The 18,141-nt window shown below is 35.2% G+C and overlaps 1 protein-coding gene and 1 pseudogene across 2 annotated transcripts; one reads left to right on the top strand and one right to left on the bottom strand.

Moving 5' to 3' along the window:
- The first annotated feature begins 771 nt into the window (after positions 1–771).
- Positions 772–9,250, top strand: LOC118053411 (cycloartenol synthase 2-like). Of its 2 annotated transcripts, XM_073409984.1 has the most exons (19): positions 772–1,196; positions 1,401–1,630; positions 1,759–1,944; positions 3,689–3,778; positions 4,648–4,842; positions 4,932–5,016; positions 5,434–5,600; positions 5,686–5,874; positions 6,150–6,263; positions 6,526–6,648; positions 6,758–6,884; positions 7,088–7,182; positions 7,571–7,627; positions 7,720–7,766; positions 7,889–8,032; positions 8,187–8,364; positions 8,597–8,677; positions 8,790–8,873; positions 8,952–9,250. In XM_073409984.1, the coding sequence occupies exons 2-19, from the start codon at positions 1,433–1,435 to the stop codon at positions 9,060–9,062; spliced, it is 2,271 nt and encodes a 756-aa protein (XP_073266085.1). In that variant the 5' UTR covers positions 772–1,196; positions 1,401–1,432; the 3' UTR covers positions 9,063–9,250. The 2 variants fall into 2 exon arrangements, with proteins under 2 accessions (XP_073266085.1, XP_073266086.1); XM_073409985.1 differs by lacking the exon at positions 772–1,196 and having other exon boundaries at positions 1,494–1,630; positions 1,707–1,944.
- A 1,061-nt stretch (positions 9,251–10,311) lies between these two features.
- Positions 10,312–17,814, bottom strand: LOC118053413 (U3 small nucleolar RNA-associated protein 21 homolog; annotated as a pseudogene).
- Between the last annotated feature and the right edge of the window lie 327 nt (positions 17,815–18,141).

The raw sequence follows: 18,141 nt of genomic DNA, 5'->3' as shown, positions 1-18,141 counted from the left end.
ACCACTTCTTTAATCATTATCATGTCATTGTCATCATAATCATTACCACCTCACTACTATAATATCTAACCACCACCACCTCTTTCTTTATTAATATCACCATTATCTTACCATTATATATCCACACCATTATCATTGATTAATATTTACATATTTCAAACCAAATAATATTGAAAAATATTTTATATGTATAAAATATTTTACATCCAACGCGAAAGAAACGGATCTAAGACAAAATATTATTATATTTGGGGGGGGGGGGGGGAGGTAATGTATGAGGTTGATGTAATCACTGTCTAGATTCAAGTGCTATATATCGGTAACATTTTATCTAGTTAAACAATTCCTTAATTTAGATTAGATAAGACAGTGATTTTTTTTTTCTTAATACATTTTCGATCTTGCAGCATCAATTGCATGTTAAACAATTCCTTAATTTAGATTCAAAAGATGAACATGAACTCAGTTCATGCAAGCATGTTAGAGCATATGAGGTTGCCACCAATATTGAACCAAACGGCTGATGGTGATTTTCAAGTCACGATAGCAATCAAGCATCAAAATGTTTCAGCAGGGAACCTTCCAAGTAGGAGTAAGAGAATCTTACAAAGTGCAGTTCGAAGTAGATGTTACCTAGAAGAAAGGTTCAAAATGCCATTACAACTCTACTACTTTACTTTTAGTGAATGGCATTGATCTGAAGGTGACAGAAATCTCTATTAATTCCAATGCTATTACAGTGGTTCCACAGTTGTCGAGTATTGTTGGTGGATGTGGATGCATGCCATTTTGTGACACAGAGGGAGGTGATGGCCTTAATATGCCAGCAGGAAATTAGAGGGATAATTGTCAGCATGCCTATAACATGAGAGAGAGGCCATGTTCTCCATCAGTGCCAAAACCAGTGCTAGATTGGGGGGAAAGAGATCAATCATGGCTTCTGTTAGGAGTTTATTCTAAACTCTCTATATATATCGTGTGTGTGTGAAAATGACAGCAATAAATGGTTCTGAATAATTGCATGGACATTTTCGTAATGTGCTGCTTTCTTTACCTTTTTTTAAGAACTTGATGAACCTGCTTCCTTCGGTACATTCCAAAGAACAGCTCTTGCGATTTCTTAAGTTTCTCCTGCCGGCTACAGCTACAATCCTGTTCTCTCGATCGTTTTACTTCACTCAGAACACAGAGCACAGGTACAGTTATTTGCACAGTATCATCATCACAATTCGCACATATGCACTCCGGCCATGTATTCATGGCCACGATTGAATCATTCAACTTCGTTTTCTTTTCTTGAAAAACCTCATTTATCTGTTTTCTTTTATTCTCTCACAGTTTGAGAGAGAGAGCTGGAATAAAAATATCTATTAAAGGTTCGTATCGATACATACATGCAGGTTGTTTGGAGGGGTTTCGAGCTAGAAGAAGAATGTGGAAACTCAAGCTTTCGGAAGGCAATGATCCATGGCTTAAAAGTGTGAATAATCATGTTGGTAGACAATTTTGGGAGTTTGATCCTCATCTCGGAACTCCAGAAGAGCGAGCTCAAGTTGAAAATTATCGAAACGAGTTTACGAAAAACCGTTTCCTAACGAAACACAGTTCTGATCTTCTAATGAGATTTCAGGTGACATATATTCAACTAATTAATTAAATACGATTAGATTCTGTATCCACTGGATGCTCAATTACCTTGTTTTCAGCTTCTTTTTCAATGCTACACAAGCTTGTCTCATGTTCAAAATAATGTAAAAGTTTGCGAGGGAAAATCCATGTGAGATGAAGCTGCCTGTGGCGAAAGTAAGAAGTGAAGAAGAAATGACAAAGGAAGTGGTGGATACCACATTGAGAAGAAGCTTGAGATTCTATTCAACTCTACAGGCGGAGGATGGATTCTGGCCCGGTGATTATGGTGGCCCTATGTTTCTTCTACCAGGCTTGGTAGGTTCTTCTTCATCATCCACTCATCTCTGTAAAAATTAACTAATCTTTCTTCCTAGCTAGCTCAGCTAATGAAAAAACAGAGAAGATATTTATCATATTAGGTGAATTGAAATAGTTAGTTTTGAAATCAATGATCAGGATATCAATGCATTAAGTTAGTGGGTAGTTGGAGCGTTTAATTTTTTAGTCTTAAAATCAATGTGTTTAATGATTAGGATATCATTACACCAGCTAGCATGCTCCAAAGTAAATCACTTTATTTACTTTAACTCCATTGTAATCGCCCTGCTGATAGAGAATTAATTAATACCCAGCATAGATAATTTCCTATTTTAATATTTCTATTTTAATATTAATTAATATGTGAATGTGTCTCCATCCTATTAACACAAAAGGTTTTATGCTTAATCTTCATGGTTATAATTTAATTCGAATAGATTTTTAAATTTATTCTTAAAAAAATTATTGATTTAAATTTTATAAATTTTAATATTATTAAAAACTTATATGATTATTAATTTTAAAGTTGATAAAATTAATTAAAATATATATAAATATAAACTAGTTTAAAAATTTATATTAATAATAAAAAAAAAACTTTTATGGTTGATATGATGTTATGCTTTTGTTCCGGCTTTGTCTTGCAAGAGAGACGACCCGTGAACATCTAATAATTATTATGAATAAAACAAAGCTTGCACTGTTCTTGTCTTCATTTCCTCGGTTGTTACATTAAACTTTTTCCTCTCCCCAGCCCTTTCCAAATATTATTGCATGGGCGATCTCTTTTGGATTTAAAATTTTTAAATTCTATTTAGTTTAACAAACAAAATTATAAATTTGTCTCTTTTGTTTTTTTTTTAAAAAAAAAAATTAATTAGTATTTTTTTCAATATTTGCTATGCTTAATTCATATTACCTTTTATATATATATATATATATATAAACCATCTTTTTTTATCAATCTTATCTGAGATTGCAGTGTAAATATATTAAATATGTGTTTGATATTAAAATATAATGTGCTTTTTAAAAGTATTTTTTAATAAAAAATATATTAAAATAAAGTTTTTATAATTTTTTTAATATTTAACATCATCACTTCCAAACTTTTTAAAAAACAAAAAAAAATTATTAATTTGATACTTTTCAAGCGAAAAGCATATTACAACACAAACAAAAAAATCACTAAGTCAACTTGAAACATTTTTTAGGGACACCTTTTTAATTAATTAATATTTTGAAGTCATTGAGTAAACTTAAACAACGACACCTTTTTAATTAATTAGAACAAAATCAATGTTATTATACCATTCGTAGAATAAATCATGAATTCATAACAACTTTAACTTTTAAAGAAAAATATTAATGACAAAGACCTAATTAATAATTAACTAGTAATTTATTCAAACTTGCTATAACGGTGATGTTTCAACATCCATATATATATATAGTGTTGATGGCCATCCAAATTATTATATATATTTTCAATTCTATTAAAATTTAACGGTCCCGAAAGCCACTAGGAACATAATATCAATATTCTTTTAGCACCATGTGTAATATTGATAGCCATAGAAATTATTAAATTATTGGAAATTAGGGTTCCTAGAAGCAATTAGCCAGCATCACAGTGCTGATTTTTTTAGCTGTTGGTTTATGTTCACATGCATGCGGGTAACAATCAATCAATCTATCGATCATGTCATGTGTTTATGTATGTATATATGTATGTCTGCAGGTGATTTGTTTATATGTGACGAGTGCCTTGAATACAATTCTGCATAATCAGGATCGACAAGAGATGTGTCGTTATCTCTATAACCATCAGGTATCTATTTCTTCTTCTTCTTCTTCTTCTTCTTCTTCTTCTTATTATTATTATTATTATTATTATTATTATTATTTATATATAATAAAACAATGAATATTATTATACAATAATTGATATTTAATAAACAATTAATGAACTTGATTTGATTCTTAAACTTTTTTTATTTCCAAAAGCAAAATGACCTTTTTTTTAATTTATTGGATTTAGAAGGACGAATCTATTATTTATTAAGCATGTGAATTGATCTGATCTGAACATGCGTACCGTATCAATTATAAAAAATTAAATGAAAATATTGTTACGTAGAACTACGAACAAATACATATTAATATTAGTGTATTTTTTCTAGTTAAAAAATAGACATGTCTGGTATGGTTTCTTGAAATTAAGTATGTTTTGTATTTTTATGAATTTTGAAATATCAATACATATTAAGTATAGATCAAATAATATTAGTGTAATATATTTTCTCTCAATAAAATTCTAGTTCGAAATATCTTCTTTAATTGTAAGAAAATAAAAACAAAATGCCACAAGATCACACATATAAAAAAATAAAATTCTATTTTATACGTACATATGAGTAAAAAATAGTATTAATTCTAATTTCTTACCTTTTTCTCAATTATCATTTATTCAAAACTTATTATTCAAGGAGCTCTTAAATCATGATAAAAAAATATTGAAGTCTTGATGTAGTTTTTGTGATTGTCTGCCAAACCATTTCATCTTTGTCTGCTTCTTTTGTGTTAATGTTACATGCGTGATTTCTCATTAATATTCTCTCACAAATCACAAAAACTAGAAGAGTGAAAATGCTTAATATATAGTAGTTGTATTTGATCTTCATTGATAATTGAGGACAGAATGTAGATGGAGGGTGGGGATTGCATATAGAAGGTTCGAGCACAATGTTTTGCACGGTTCTCTCGTATGTCACCCTCAGATTGCTCGGGGAGGAAATGGACGGCGGGGATGGTAGCATGGAGAGAGCTAGGAAATGGGTTCTTGACCATGGCGGAGCTACTCACATTCCATCATGGGGAAAGATGTGGCTTTCAGTAAGAATTCCATGCAGTTCTTCTCTTTGATCACCAATATTTATCACTTTGTCTGAGTGTCAACATGCCTCAATAAATAAAATCTGCAGGTGCTTGGAGTATATGAATGGAGTGGGAACAATCCATTGCTGCCGGAGTTATGGCTTCTTCCTTACCTCTTTCCGGCACACCCAGGTTCCGGCCTTTTTATGCTTTGTGTAAAAAAACTATTATCAAACTTTGATCATAAATTAACCAATCAGCATTTCCCCTGCATCCCTTTTCAGCTATTAATTTAGACTTTAACAGAATTAGAGGAAGTGACGAAACAAATCTAAAATATCAAGGACCCGATTGCTCTTTGCAAAACCACAAGGTTCAATGTGACTGAATCATCAAACAGCAGGGACCTCAACACTAAAAAACCCAATCTAACTTCTTATTTCTTTTTATTTTAAATGATTAGGTTAACTCACGTTACTTACCCAACCCCTGACTTGGGTCTTGAGCTGCTTCGTCATGCACTGCTTGAATTTAATAACTGAGAAAAACCTATTTATGCATGAAATGTACTTGCATATTATTATTAAGATGATAGAAATGAAATTGCAGGAAGGTTATGGTGTCACTCTCGGATGGTATATCTCCCCATGTCATATTTATATGGAAAGAAGTTCGTGTGCTCGACTACCTCGCTTGTTCTATCGATTAGAAGAGAGATTTATACTATTCCCTATCACCAGATTGACTGGGAGCAGACCACGAATCTCTGTGCCAAGGTATAATCTTTGAAGCATCAAAAAAATCGATTTTGCACTGTTTTTTATTTTTAATAGTTGCTAACATCACAGCATTGTCTCTCAGGAAGACTTGTTCTACCCTCATCCCCTATTGCAAGACATTGTATGGGCTTGCATTCACAACGCTGTGGAGCCTCTCCTTACAAGATGGCCATTCTCTAAGCTTAGACAAAGGGCTCTAGACTCTGTAATGCAACGTGTCCATTATGAGGATGAAACCACTCAATATGTTTGCCTTGGACCCGTAAACAAGGTATGCTAATGGTGCTTCTTGTTTTTGATAGAAAGAACAAGTAATTTCTCATCATTCTCGTCGTGTTATAAGCCATTTTAGACCCGCAGGAAGGTGCGGATACAGATGGATTCATGAGTAAGCAGTACTGACATGAAAGCTAATGCATTTCTTGTGTAATCTCAATTTAGCATTACTGATAGAAAAAAGAAAGAAGAAACATGACTTTTGATGCTAATGTTTGATATTTTAAAAGTTTGAGACTGTTCGCACAACTTGTTGTCAATGGAGAGCAGGTATTAAACATGCTTTGCTGTTGGGTGGAGGATCCAAATTCAGAAGCATACAAGTGCCACCTTGCCAGAATTAAAGATTATTTGTGGGTAGCAGAGGATGGCATGAAAATGCAGGTACCTTAATATGAACGTTAATTTGAATATATAAATATATTTTTTCAGGTTAATATGTAGAATGTGTTAAACAGTATGTGTTGTTAATCCTTGCTCTAATGATCTTGTTTCTATAGAACATGATGTTTTGAATTTTCCCAGTTTTTCCCAGTGAAAACTATTAGATTAACATAATGTTCTCTGCTTCACTGTATTCATGAAACCTTGTCATTCTTGAGAATATATATGAGATACTAACTTGGATGTCAAATCTTGTTAACAGGGCTATAATGGTTCTCAATTTTGGGATGTTTCATTTTCTGTTCAAGCAATCCTTGCTACCAATTTTGCTGATGAATTTGCTCCAATGCTTAAGAAAGCACACAATTTCATAAAAAACACACAGGTACCACTAATCCAAGATTCTTGTGTCAATTAACCAAGCAAATCGCTGCTGCGGCTTAATTATCCTGTAACATTGGATTTCTTTAATTTAAATCCATTTTGGTGTGAAGGTGAGGACAAACAGCTCTGATGATTTTAACGATTGGTATCGGCACATTTCTAAGGGAGCATGGCCGTTCTCCACCCCCGACAACGGTTGGCCAGTATCCGATTGTACTGCAGAGGGCTTAAAGGCAAGTAATATTTTGAGTTGATCCATAAAGCAAGATTACATTTCCTGTTAAAATCCTAAAACAACTCAAGACAAAGAAATAGGACCTAAGAACTCAAATTAGAAATCATCAAAAATTAATTTCAAGAGTATTATTAATCTTTTGAAATTAAATTATATGTTCTTCGTATCCCGGCTTGAATTTATGAACAAAATGGTTTGCAGGCAGGAATCTTATTATCTCGGTTGCCATCAGATATGGTGGGAGAAGCGATGCCAGCAGATCGGTTCTATGATGCTGTTAACGTGATTTTATCTCTGCAGGTATCACTTTTAGGCTTAATATATATAAGATTGATATATACATTTATATATCCAAGCATGAACCACCCATTCACGCACAATTATCTTAGGTTGCTGGGATTCTTACTAACATAAATGAGATCTCACCTCACATATAGAGAGGCCGGGAAATCTTGGATATCTGTTTGTTATTGCGTTTGAAACTTAATTTCAAAGTGTTCTTGGACTGATGTCTTTCTAAATCTAAACGCATTTTTACAAAAACATCGGCACTTTATCACCAAACACGCTATATAAAAGATGAGTGTTTGATTTTTTTGACAGGGATATTTGCTGAAGAGTACTCTTATTTTATTAAGCAATTAAATCTGCAAATTACAAACCTTATCAATGTACATTGACATTTCAGAATAAAAATGGAGGTTTTGCATCATACGAGCTGACAAGATCATACGCATGGTTAGAGGTAAAGCATTGATATTTCTCTTCCATTTCGTTTACAATGGCTGAATTGTGAATATTCTATAAAAGTTTTAGCGCACTTTTCTTAAATTGCAGATGCTCAATCCAGCTGAAACATTTGGAAACATCATGATTGACTATCAGTAAGATAATAGATTCTCGTTGTTCTTACTTGGAATATTCTCTCTGTTACAGCTAGTAGGGCACGACTATGAATGTCTTGGTGACCTTACTTTGGCTCTCGGCTATATATATATATGTTTAGGTATGTGGAATGCACTTCAGCAGTAATTCAAGGCCTGGAATCCTTCAAGAAATCTTACCCAGGACATCGAAAGGAAGAAATAGAAGCATGTATGGTGAAGGCAATTGACTTCATTGAGCGCGCACAACAACCTGATGGTTCATGGTATGTTTTCTGCCGAAAGTTCCTTCTGCATAAATAACTTGTTTTCAGGCTGAGGCCTGGAACCACAAGAAGCTGTAAAAACTTTGAAACTCTGTAAAACAAAATAGAAAAAAGGGGTCCAGACAATGATTCTAAAGTAGTCTGCTTCACATAGGTATGGATCTTGGGGAGTCTGCTTCACGTATGGAACATGGTTTGGAATAAAGGGGCTTGTAGCTGGTGGAAGGACCTATCAAAACAGCAACAGTATTCAGATAGCCTGCGAGTTCTTGCTATCGAAACAGCTTGTTTCAGGTGGTTGGGGTGAGAGCTATCTTTCAAGTCAGGATATGGTAACTCCTTTTAACATTTTGTCCTCAAAATTCTTCCATTGTGCAAGCACTCTATTTTTATTTTATGTTCTCTCTTGTTAAGAACTGAACTTGATTCTAAGTAAAATACAGCACAATTAAAATTAAGGTCTTAAGCTGTCATCCATCGATCCCTCGGCACTAAACAATGAAGATCTAATGGTTTCTTAACTTATTTTCTGTCATAACTTCCCTTTTATGTGTGAATACATAGGTGTACACAAATTTAGGTGGTGGTAAATCACATCTTGTAAACACTGGATGGGCGATGCTGGCTCTTATTGAAGCTGGACAGGTGAAGAACATGGTTTGAGATCGTCTCTTTAATCAGAAAACAACCGTATAGAAGGAAAATCATGGTGAAGTTTAATGTTAACATTAATTGTTCTTACCTTGTGCTGTACCAGGCCGAAAGAGATCCGAGCCCGTTGCATCGTGCAGCTAAGCTGTTGATTAATTCAGCAATGGAAACTGGAGAGTTCCCACAGCAAGTAAATCTTCTGGTTTTAGTGCCCCATTGTATCATCGTCATTAATGGAACTAACATATGATGACTCCATGTCTTGTAGGAAATCATGGGAGTCTTCAACAAGAACTGTATGATTAGCTACTCTGCCTACAGAAACATCTTCCCTATTTGGGCTCTCGGAGAGTATCGCAATCGCGTGTTGCTGCAGTAAAAACTGTTGTGTGTAAATGCTCCTGTAAAACAAGCAATAATGAGTGCCATTTTGTGATAACTTTACCTTAATGACCCACAAGAATCTCTACTCGAACATTGTTGGTGGATGCATGCCATTTTGTGACAGAGAGGGAGGTGATGGCCGTAATATGCCTGGTTTCAGTAAAATTAAGGTTCATAATGTAACCTTGTAAGATTTTGATAATAATGTCAGCAGGAAATTAGACGAATAATTGTCATCATGCCTATAACATGAGAGATAGGCCATGTTCCATCAGTGCCAAAACCAGTGCTAGATTGGGGGGAAAGAGATCAATCAAGGCTTCTTTTAGGAGTTTATTCAAAACTCTATATATCAGCTGCACCACCGGCATCTCCTACACTGTTTCCTCTTTGAATAGCAATGGAGTCAGGTTCATCGAAAAAAAGGACACAAGGTGCAGAATGGCATGCCTTCTCGAAAATCTGTGACTTTGGCTTTACTTTCTCCAAACCACATGGTTACAAGCTCAGGACCTTTTTTGCTGATGGAATTAGCTTGACATTCATTGGCATTAGCCTTAGCCAGCAATGTTTTGCCACAACAACGAGGCCCGTAGAAAAGAATCCCTTCAGAAGGTGACATGCCAAACTTCTCAGGATGCTCCACTGGATATTGAACAGTCTCTTGAAGCTCCATCCTGAAGGCCACCAATATCCATCTAACATTGGGAACAGCTTCCACATTGGTCTCACGTAGAGAAGAAGGATTGCTGTTTCCTAGAGCAATATTGAAGTGCTCATTCGTAACATCCATGGAATTACGAATCTTAGCATCAATGGTGTCATATTCCAAATCAACAATGTCCATCTTTTCCCTAATGTGCATCGTAGGGCAGATTCACAACAAAGAGCTGCAAGATCCGCACCATTATATCTCAGAGTTCCATCAAATTTCCTCATTTTACCTAATTTTCTTTCCTTTATTCTATTGTTTAAGCAAGAAAAAAAAACAAAATAGAAAAGGAATATGAAATTGACAAAAACATTAAAGTATACACAAATTTAAAAATATAGAGAGCTGATATTTATACTCTAAATCAATGAGGATTAATTAATTAGTTTTGTTAAACAAGGGCTAAGTTATAAATTACTCGTGAAATCTTTTAGAGTCTGCCACCACATATAGGACACTACAGTTTAATAAATTATTGGAGGAATTCCAGATTACCTCAACTAAATAGTGTTCAAAAACAGGTACAACTCACTGAGTGGAAGGAAATAGAATCGAAAACCATTAAAGATATACAGAGCTCCTTCGTTTGCAATATTCTGCCGCTTTAAAGTTCAAAAAACAATGACACTGTCCCATCCACCACTACAACATTTCAAGGGAAAGAAATTAATGGAGCTTGATAGCTTTTAGGTTGTGCCAGGACAGCAGATTTTCAGTTAAAAACAGCACTGCAACTTGCTACAAATTAACTTTTGACTACAAAATTGTGCAAATCTTTAGATAACAATGGCTGATACTGATGTAGGTAGCACAGTTAAAACTGTGAATTACTGAGGAAAGTGACCATGCATCTAGCATTTTGGAACAATTTATCTACTCTCTGCCAAACTGCACTCTGAGTGTCCAAGAGCTTCCTTGCCTTGTCCTGTAATTTTGAATTGCACCTAATTGTTTCACCATGTATCTGACCAGAATATGCAAGTTGTTAGAAAAAAAGTACTCTTCTCAGAGAATTACCATCAAAAGTTTGAGAGATCTCAAGATACACATATTTTCCGTCTTGTCTATTTTCTTTCTTCAGTTTTAGTATGAGACAAGTAGAACAAGCCAATTTAAAAGTTCCAGATTCATGCTCTGTGAGTAACAAAGTTATAATCTCTACCCAAAATAAAAGAAAGAGCTTAGAATACTGCCCATGACATGTGTAGAGAAATGAACAATGATGAATCCATACCTTCAAAAATAATCTTGTGACGGCCTGTACAAACTCAAAATTGTTTCTGCAGGATATTTCGTGAATGAAATAGTCAAGAAGCAGCTCAATTGAAATAAACTCAGGTCTCTTTACAAGTTCTTCCTTGTCCTCATCCTCATCTATTATCTGAAACATTCTAAGTTCCATATCCAAATTTGAAGGAGATAAACCTTTGATATATTCAGTGAACGCTGAAACTACAACAAAAGTACACAATTAAAACATTAGCAGGCTATCCAGTATGCTTTAATCATCAAAGAGCTTTCAGCTGGCACGTCAATAAGAACAAATGATAGTATAGTGAAATTGTGCAAGGACTACAATGCTCACAATTTTTCATTTCAGATGAAGACTGAAGAAGCTCCAAAAATTGATTTGCTGGAATGCCTAGTTTTCTCTTATCACTCTCTGCTTTGTCAGGTTTGGAATCCTCCCCATCCACAGGCTCACTGGGTTTAAATAATATTTCTCCAGAAAGAGATGGAACTGAAGGCAAGAAGAAGGGAGCCTTCTCAGGTTTCTTGGGAGGCTCAATTGGTTTATTGCGCACCTGTGGTTCATTGATTAAGAGGGAGAAATCAAATTAAAAGAAAACAAAAAAGATTATTAAGTTGCAAACCAGATGTGCAGAGAAGATTAGATGAAAATAAAATTGGGCAGGGGGCGGAGAAACCTTTATAATGTCTAAGTTGATCAAACTCTGCCATTGGCTTTTAGGCAACAGTGAGAGAGTAACAAGATCTGGAATTTGCTGACTGAAAGCCGGAAAAGTTGAAACTTCATTTGAGACTGACTGGTTCACAATAGGCTTGTCAGCGTCCTCATTCTCAACATTTGAACCTTCAGCTGAAGATAGAGATGGTAACTTTACGTTCACAACTTCTTTCCCACTTGCATAAGAATCAATGTTTGAAGCTCCAGAGAACATTGACTGATTAACCCTGAAATGTTAGCAACTATTAGCCTCAATGAAAGGTTTGCAAAGGTAAACTACATTGCAGCTGAACACTTTAGAGATCTCACATAAATATTCTATTGCTATTTATTTAAATACAAAAGGGCATCATCGTGTTTTTGCAAATTGTAATTATCCTTCAATCAGTTTCGTCAACACCATGCTTTCAGAACAAAATCCATATAGAAAACCTGAGAGCCTTAAATAGTCTAGTATCCGAACTTGTTGCTAGAGTCTATATGTGATCAAACCACAAAACCAACGTGAGACATACAATCAAGAGCGTACCATAAGTAGACCCCATTTTGATCAACATGGGTAGTTGCCAGCACATCCATATTTGGTGACAAAGACAATGCTGTGATAGAAACATCAACATGCACTGCATCTATTTGTCTTGCTAAGATGACATCCCAAATTCTAAGGGTCCCATCCATACTGGATGACAAAAGCCATTTCCCATCCTCACTGAAACATAAATCTGTAATACGGTCTGTATGACCTTCAAATTTACGAACCATTCTCATTGCCACAACATCAAACAAACGGATAACAAAATCATCTGCCACAGTAGCCAACAGACCTGAAAAAGTCAAGCCAAATTCATTAGAAGATTATCCAAGGAACTGTAAAATAATATGTGCAAGGACATATATAAATGCAATCTTTCAGGGGAGGGAGATTATTACCGTTAAGTCGATGATAAACAATCTTAACCAGAGAACAACCAACTTCCCATCTGGATTTTAATGTACGTCCCTTGAAATCCCAAACCTGCACAGCCAACCCTTTGAGGAATGAAAAAACTACCAAAACTTAGATGGAACCTAAGAAATGTTCATGTGTATCTTTTCAAGTACTATAAGTCAGGCTATGTTGCAGAATATTTATACTGGCTGCGTGATACATGCAAACATTTACAAGCCACGATGTGCAACAACTATAGACAGGAGATGATAAACATATATGATGATTTCAAATAATGAATAAAAAACATAAAATAGAAGGTTATAAGGAACACTGACCTTTACATCCCCATGATATCCTGCACTTATCATTTGGGTATTTGTGGAATCACAAGCAACTCCAACCACTTCACTCTCATGGGCACAACTTCCTCTCTCTGACACATCCATGTAACTTCCTCGGCTAATTCCTGATTGAAGGTTGAATCGCTCTATCCAGCCACCCGCAGTTCCTAGGATTGCAAAGTTGCCACATGCACTAATGGTGCAGGCCTGATGCAATAATACAGTCAACAACGAAAACCATCTGCTATTCCTAAATGATAAAACATTTCAGACTTGCACTCAATCTTCCATATTCCAATTATGGAAATAATACCACCATTGCTTAAAAACAAAAAATAATGAACAAGGTTTTTCTGTTTTTTGAAGTTGAAAAAAAAATATTTATCAAAATCATAATGATTTCCTTTACCCTCATACAGGGTTTACATCTTACAAAGTTTAGGTGAAACTACGCCGTTGATCCAGGTAATTTCAATGAAATCACAAGAAGATGCATCCAACTCATTTTCTAACGGAAGGAAAAGGTCCAATGCATCTCTCTCGCACACAAAAAAAAAAAAAGCCAAATAATGAATTACTTGGTAGATTGAATTTCTAACCTTAACAGGTGTTAGATTTTCTGGGCATGGTCTCAGGATATGCTCCCCAATGACAAAATTTTGAAGCCTCCACACATATGCTTGTGCAGTATCCATATGACAAGTTACCACATTGCACCAATCCCGCTCCCGAATTTCAGCTATGATTGAAATTTCACATTAGGAAACTTGGAAGAATGGATATTATTATGAAAATGTGAAGTATGATCGTAATAATTATGAAACAACACTTTTTTAAAACGTTTAACACAACATAGATAAAGAGAAAAGATACAAACTGAAGTAGTGAAGAAAGAGATTTAAGGGAAAGCCATTCATAAAAAAAAAAAAAAGGATAAGTTGAATTAGCACAATCATCTCCACTATAATATAAATAAATAACCAAGTCATCCAGAACATAAATTCTGGAGCAATAAACATCTACATTTAAGTATTAAAAGAACTCTAAGAGCACGTTCATACCACAATCGAAGGCAATGACAGGCTTCAATTTCAGTTCTTCTTCCTGAAAATAGAGTGAATAAGAAACTTAAGTAGCCGATCAGCAGTGTTCTTTATATGCAGTGAAATAGCATTGTGGCAAAAAATGAGAAACTAATCTATAATCGACAAGCAAACAAGTAAAAACCAGAAGAATCATTTTAAACAGACCTGTGTGAGAATGTCATATTAAAATGCATTTAAAAAGATTAAGGAATTTAATGCTTTTACAGGCATAGACCCAACACTTATAGCTGCTAGATATTTTAATCGACCTAACTCCTCATGTGTAAGACCATATGCAATATCCTTACAAATATATATCCAAGACCAAGAGAGCCAATGAAACAATATTCATAAAATATGCTAGCAACCAAGTTTACAGAAATTTAACCACAACATATTTCATTGGGCAAAACTAGATTGAAAAGTACCAACCATTACTCCCAATCATACCTTTACCCGAAGTTTCTTGGCTCGTTTGGATACATGACGCTGAGAGAGCTCTCTACTTTGTTGGTCCTGATAAATGTAAAAGTTGAATAAATGATTAAATAATATTTTCAAGAACATAAGCAAACACAATACACCTGGAGAGTGTGGCTCATTCCAATAATAATATTAGACAAACAGAAATAACCTGTATGCGACAACTCATTATTTGCCCATTCATATGCACAATGGCTGTGTAGTGGCTCATTCCAATAATAATATTAGACAAACAGAAATAACCTGTATGCGACAACTCATTATTTGCCCATTCATATGCACAATGGCTGTGTAGTGGGGGGCAAGGTTTATGGAGAAGATGGTAGTCATTTTTCACTTCATTTCTTTTACTTAGTCGGCATGTAAAATGTAAGGATTTTAATATGAAAAAAGGTTCTATGGAATTCAATTTTTGCTTGAATAGTGATTTATTGACAAAAACTATAAAGAAATCACTACCAAACAAATATTTTACATAATTATATAAAATGTATATTTTACATATTTTTTCCATTGCTTCGATGTAATCAGATAAAACCTCCTTTCTTCTGTTCAAAGTGCTAACACAGACAACAGAATTTACTCGAACCATATTAGAATGGAAAAAAGGAGTGAACATCTGAGAGCTATGAGCAAAAGTTTCCAATAAGTAACAGAACTTTCACATCTATATATAAAATATCCAAAATGCAGACAAAAATTCAATTCAATATTGGAAAATGCCAAACCTGTATGACAGAGAAAAGACGAAAGGCACGATCCTGACCAGCAGATAGAATGTGTCTCCCATTTGCATAGAACCTGTCGTAGATGAATAATTTTTCAGGTCACGAGGATGTCATGCAAAAATGAAGGAAATTTTCACATGAATTTCAAAACAAGCTATGGCATGAGTTAGATATTGCAGGAACTTTCATATATAGTATACTGTTGGCAAACTCCACAGTCAAGGTTGGTAGAAAGCGTTCTCAATTAGGTGAGAAGCAATGAGCGAACTTTGCCATCCTAAATATGAAAAACTAAGAACAGGGAATGCAGGCAAATCAATGATATCGGAGTCCGAGAGCGAACGGGAGAATCATACAAGTACCTGTTTGCCTAGCAAAATTTGCGAATATGATTCAATTAAATATTGATCTGAACAAGTCATAAATAATTCCTAATCCTTAAAGTTACACTGTCAGGCATATTTACCTTATGCACCAATGTGGGGGCACTGTGTCCACTTCGAAAACGTAAAAAATCGGTACAGAGAATCTCCATTCAGTTGTGCCTACCAAAAATCCAAAATCTAAACAGGGAAAGAAGCAGTGCAGATACATCTAAGTATAGGATAAACAAAGCAAGTATTGGAATTAACACAATTTTTTAAAAAATTTACTTTATGCTGGTTAAGCAAATTCAATGTATCCCACCCTGTAAGGAAACCATCATCATTATATTATACTTAAGCGAGTCCAATGCAATATGGCTTTAGATATCTGTTTTTGTGGCAAACTTTTGGACCTTTTGTCCTTAGGAATATTCTATAAGAAACAGGTACAACATATCTCTGCTTTCATTCTTGAAAATCCATTTGGATGACTTTGTCATCATCAGATCCGGTGAAGGACGTTGACCTGGTAAATTGCCCAATTGCTTTAAACTAGGCTGCACAATGTTCAGCTCCAGTCTTATATCATCTTTCACAAGTTTCAATCACTACCCCGTGTGATGCTAACAAAAACCTTGAACGTCTGAACAAACTAGATACTAGACCATCAGAATTTAGTGTTGAACAAAGCAAAACAGCTGGAGGCCCATGAAGTCAACACCTGCCCAGGGCCAAAAAAACTCAAAACCCAAAAAAAAATGCACATGATAAAGGCTTTATTGGCACATGGCAAGACAGAGAGCTTATTGTCCCTGTAGCATCTCCTTCTACAGTCCCCACACATAAAAAAAGTAACAGAAACAGTAATTAAATGTAACAACAAAATATTTTATAACATTGTTATCAATTTATCACTTCATGAATTACTCACTCGTTATTAAGAAAACAAAATCTAAAAACATAAGCAGAGGCTGAAATGCTTCTTACTTTAATAGAGTTGTCTGCTGATGAACTCATCCAGCACAGGTCATTAGCTAAAAAGTGCAATGAAATTATCGAACTATCATGAGCCTCTCTAACAACTGATTGTAGTTTTCTTTTCTCCAGATTCCATATGCTTATAACACCAGATGAACCTCCTGACGCTAAAAGTGGTTGTCCATCTAAGAAAAACCAAGAAAAGGGAATGAGCTTTAACCTAGAATCAAATTATCATAAACAACAGAAGATGTTCCTATACCGAAATCACAGACCTAAAGCAATATAACTAATTTACCTGTACTGAAAGACAATGAGGTCACAGCACCACGCATAGAATGCACAAACGTAACCACCTCCTCATCATAACGAATATTATGCACATGAATCTTCCCATCTACACAGGGCCCCCACCCCAACGCAGCAACAACATCCAACGCAGGCGAGGCGCACCACACAAAACTAGTTACAGGGATGACCAAACCGCCCACCCTTTAAACTCATACAACATTTTCTTTGTACTAACATTCCAAGGAGGCTGTAAACCGCCCCTCCTGACTCCCAATCAAAACCTTATTCAAATAAGTATCCGGATGCATCATACAAGTTGGCGTAAATTTATCCCCAAACAGAATATGCCCAACCGGCACATTACTCTCGTCAAGCCCTTTAAAACCCCAAATAAAACAAGCTTGCATTACCATCAAACATCCCTAACACTTATCACATAATCCCCAAATACTTCATCAAACGAATTCACCTTTGCACATGCCTACTCCACGAACGTCACCTATTCCCAAAAACACAAAACAATAATTCAATCAAAAAATTCATTATATTTCACATATTAAGTCGTGTCGTTCCAATTCGTTTAAATTTAATTTACTTGATGGGCGCGTTTTGAAGACGGCGATGTGGGTTTGCTAGGCGGACGAAGGTGAAGATCACGATAGTGCCCAAGCTAAAGCGCGTATTTTGTTTGAGGGAGTTTCCGAGGGCCCTGACGATGACTAAAATGAGCTTTGCACAATTATAAACTTGAAAAGCTTTGCCTACACTGACTGTGACAAAGGTTTCAGTGCCCAATCTTTGGACGGAAAACGGCACGCCGGTTGTTATGTATCCGATGGCTCTGAATGGTTCGAAGATACCCATCTTTGGAGAGAGATTGAGACTGGAGTTAGAAATTAGGGTTTTGAGTTGAGTTTAATCGAAGGAGAAAGGCGTCGGTTTAGGGTGCTTTATGAGTTTAGATTTGGGAGAGAGAACCCCTAGCTAAACCCTTTTGATGACCATTTAGGGTTTAAAGGATGAAGAAGAAGAGGGAAGAAACGACACAACGTTCTCTTGTAATACCGGTATTTGGAAACAGAGTCCGTAGTGTCTTTTCCCTCTGTTTTGGGCTTGCATTATTCAGGCGGGCCCACATACCCCAAATTTTTTCTTGCTAATGGTCAGGCGAAAAGCACTTACCGAGCCCTG

The sequence above is a fragment of the Populus alba genome, chromosome 6 (assembly GCF_005239225.2).
Source record: "Populus alba chromosome 6, ASM523922v2, whole genome shotgun sequence".
In the NCBI taxonomy this organism is placed as follows: domain Eukaryota; kingdom Viridiplantae; phylum Streptophyta; class Magnoliopsida; order Malpighiales; family Salicaceae; genus Populus; species Populus alba.
This window is presented reverse-complemented; position numbering and strand designations above follow the sequence as displayed.

Bases quoted from the DNA above. Each gene is read 5' to 3' on its own strand.
- LOC118053411 (XM_073409984.1), top strand. From the start codon at position 1,433: ATGTGGAAACTCAAGCTTTCGGAAGGCAATGATCCATGGCTTAAAAGT. The intron at 1,631-1,758 runs GTGACATATATT...ATAATGTAAAAG, and splicing joins ATCTTCTAATGAGATTTCAG to TTTGCGAGGGAAAATCCATG. The intron at 5,875-6,149 runs GTATGCTAATGG...AATGGAGAGCAG, and splicing joins GCCTTGGACCCGTAAACAAG to GTATTAAACATGCTTTGCTG.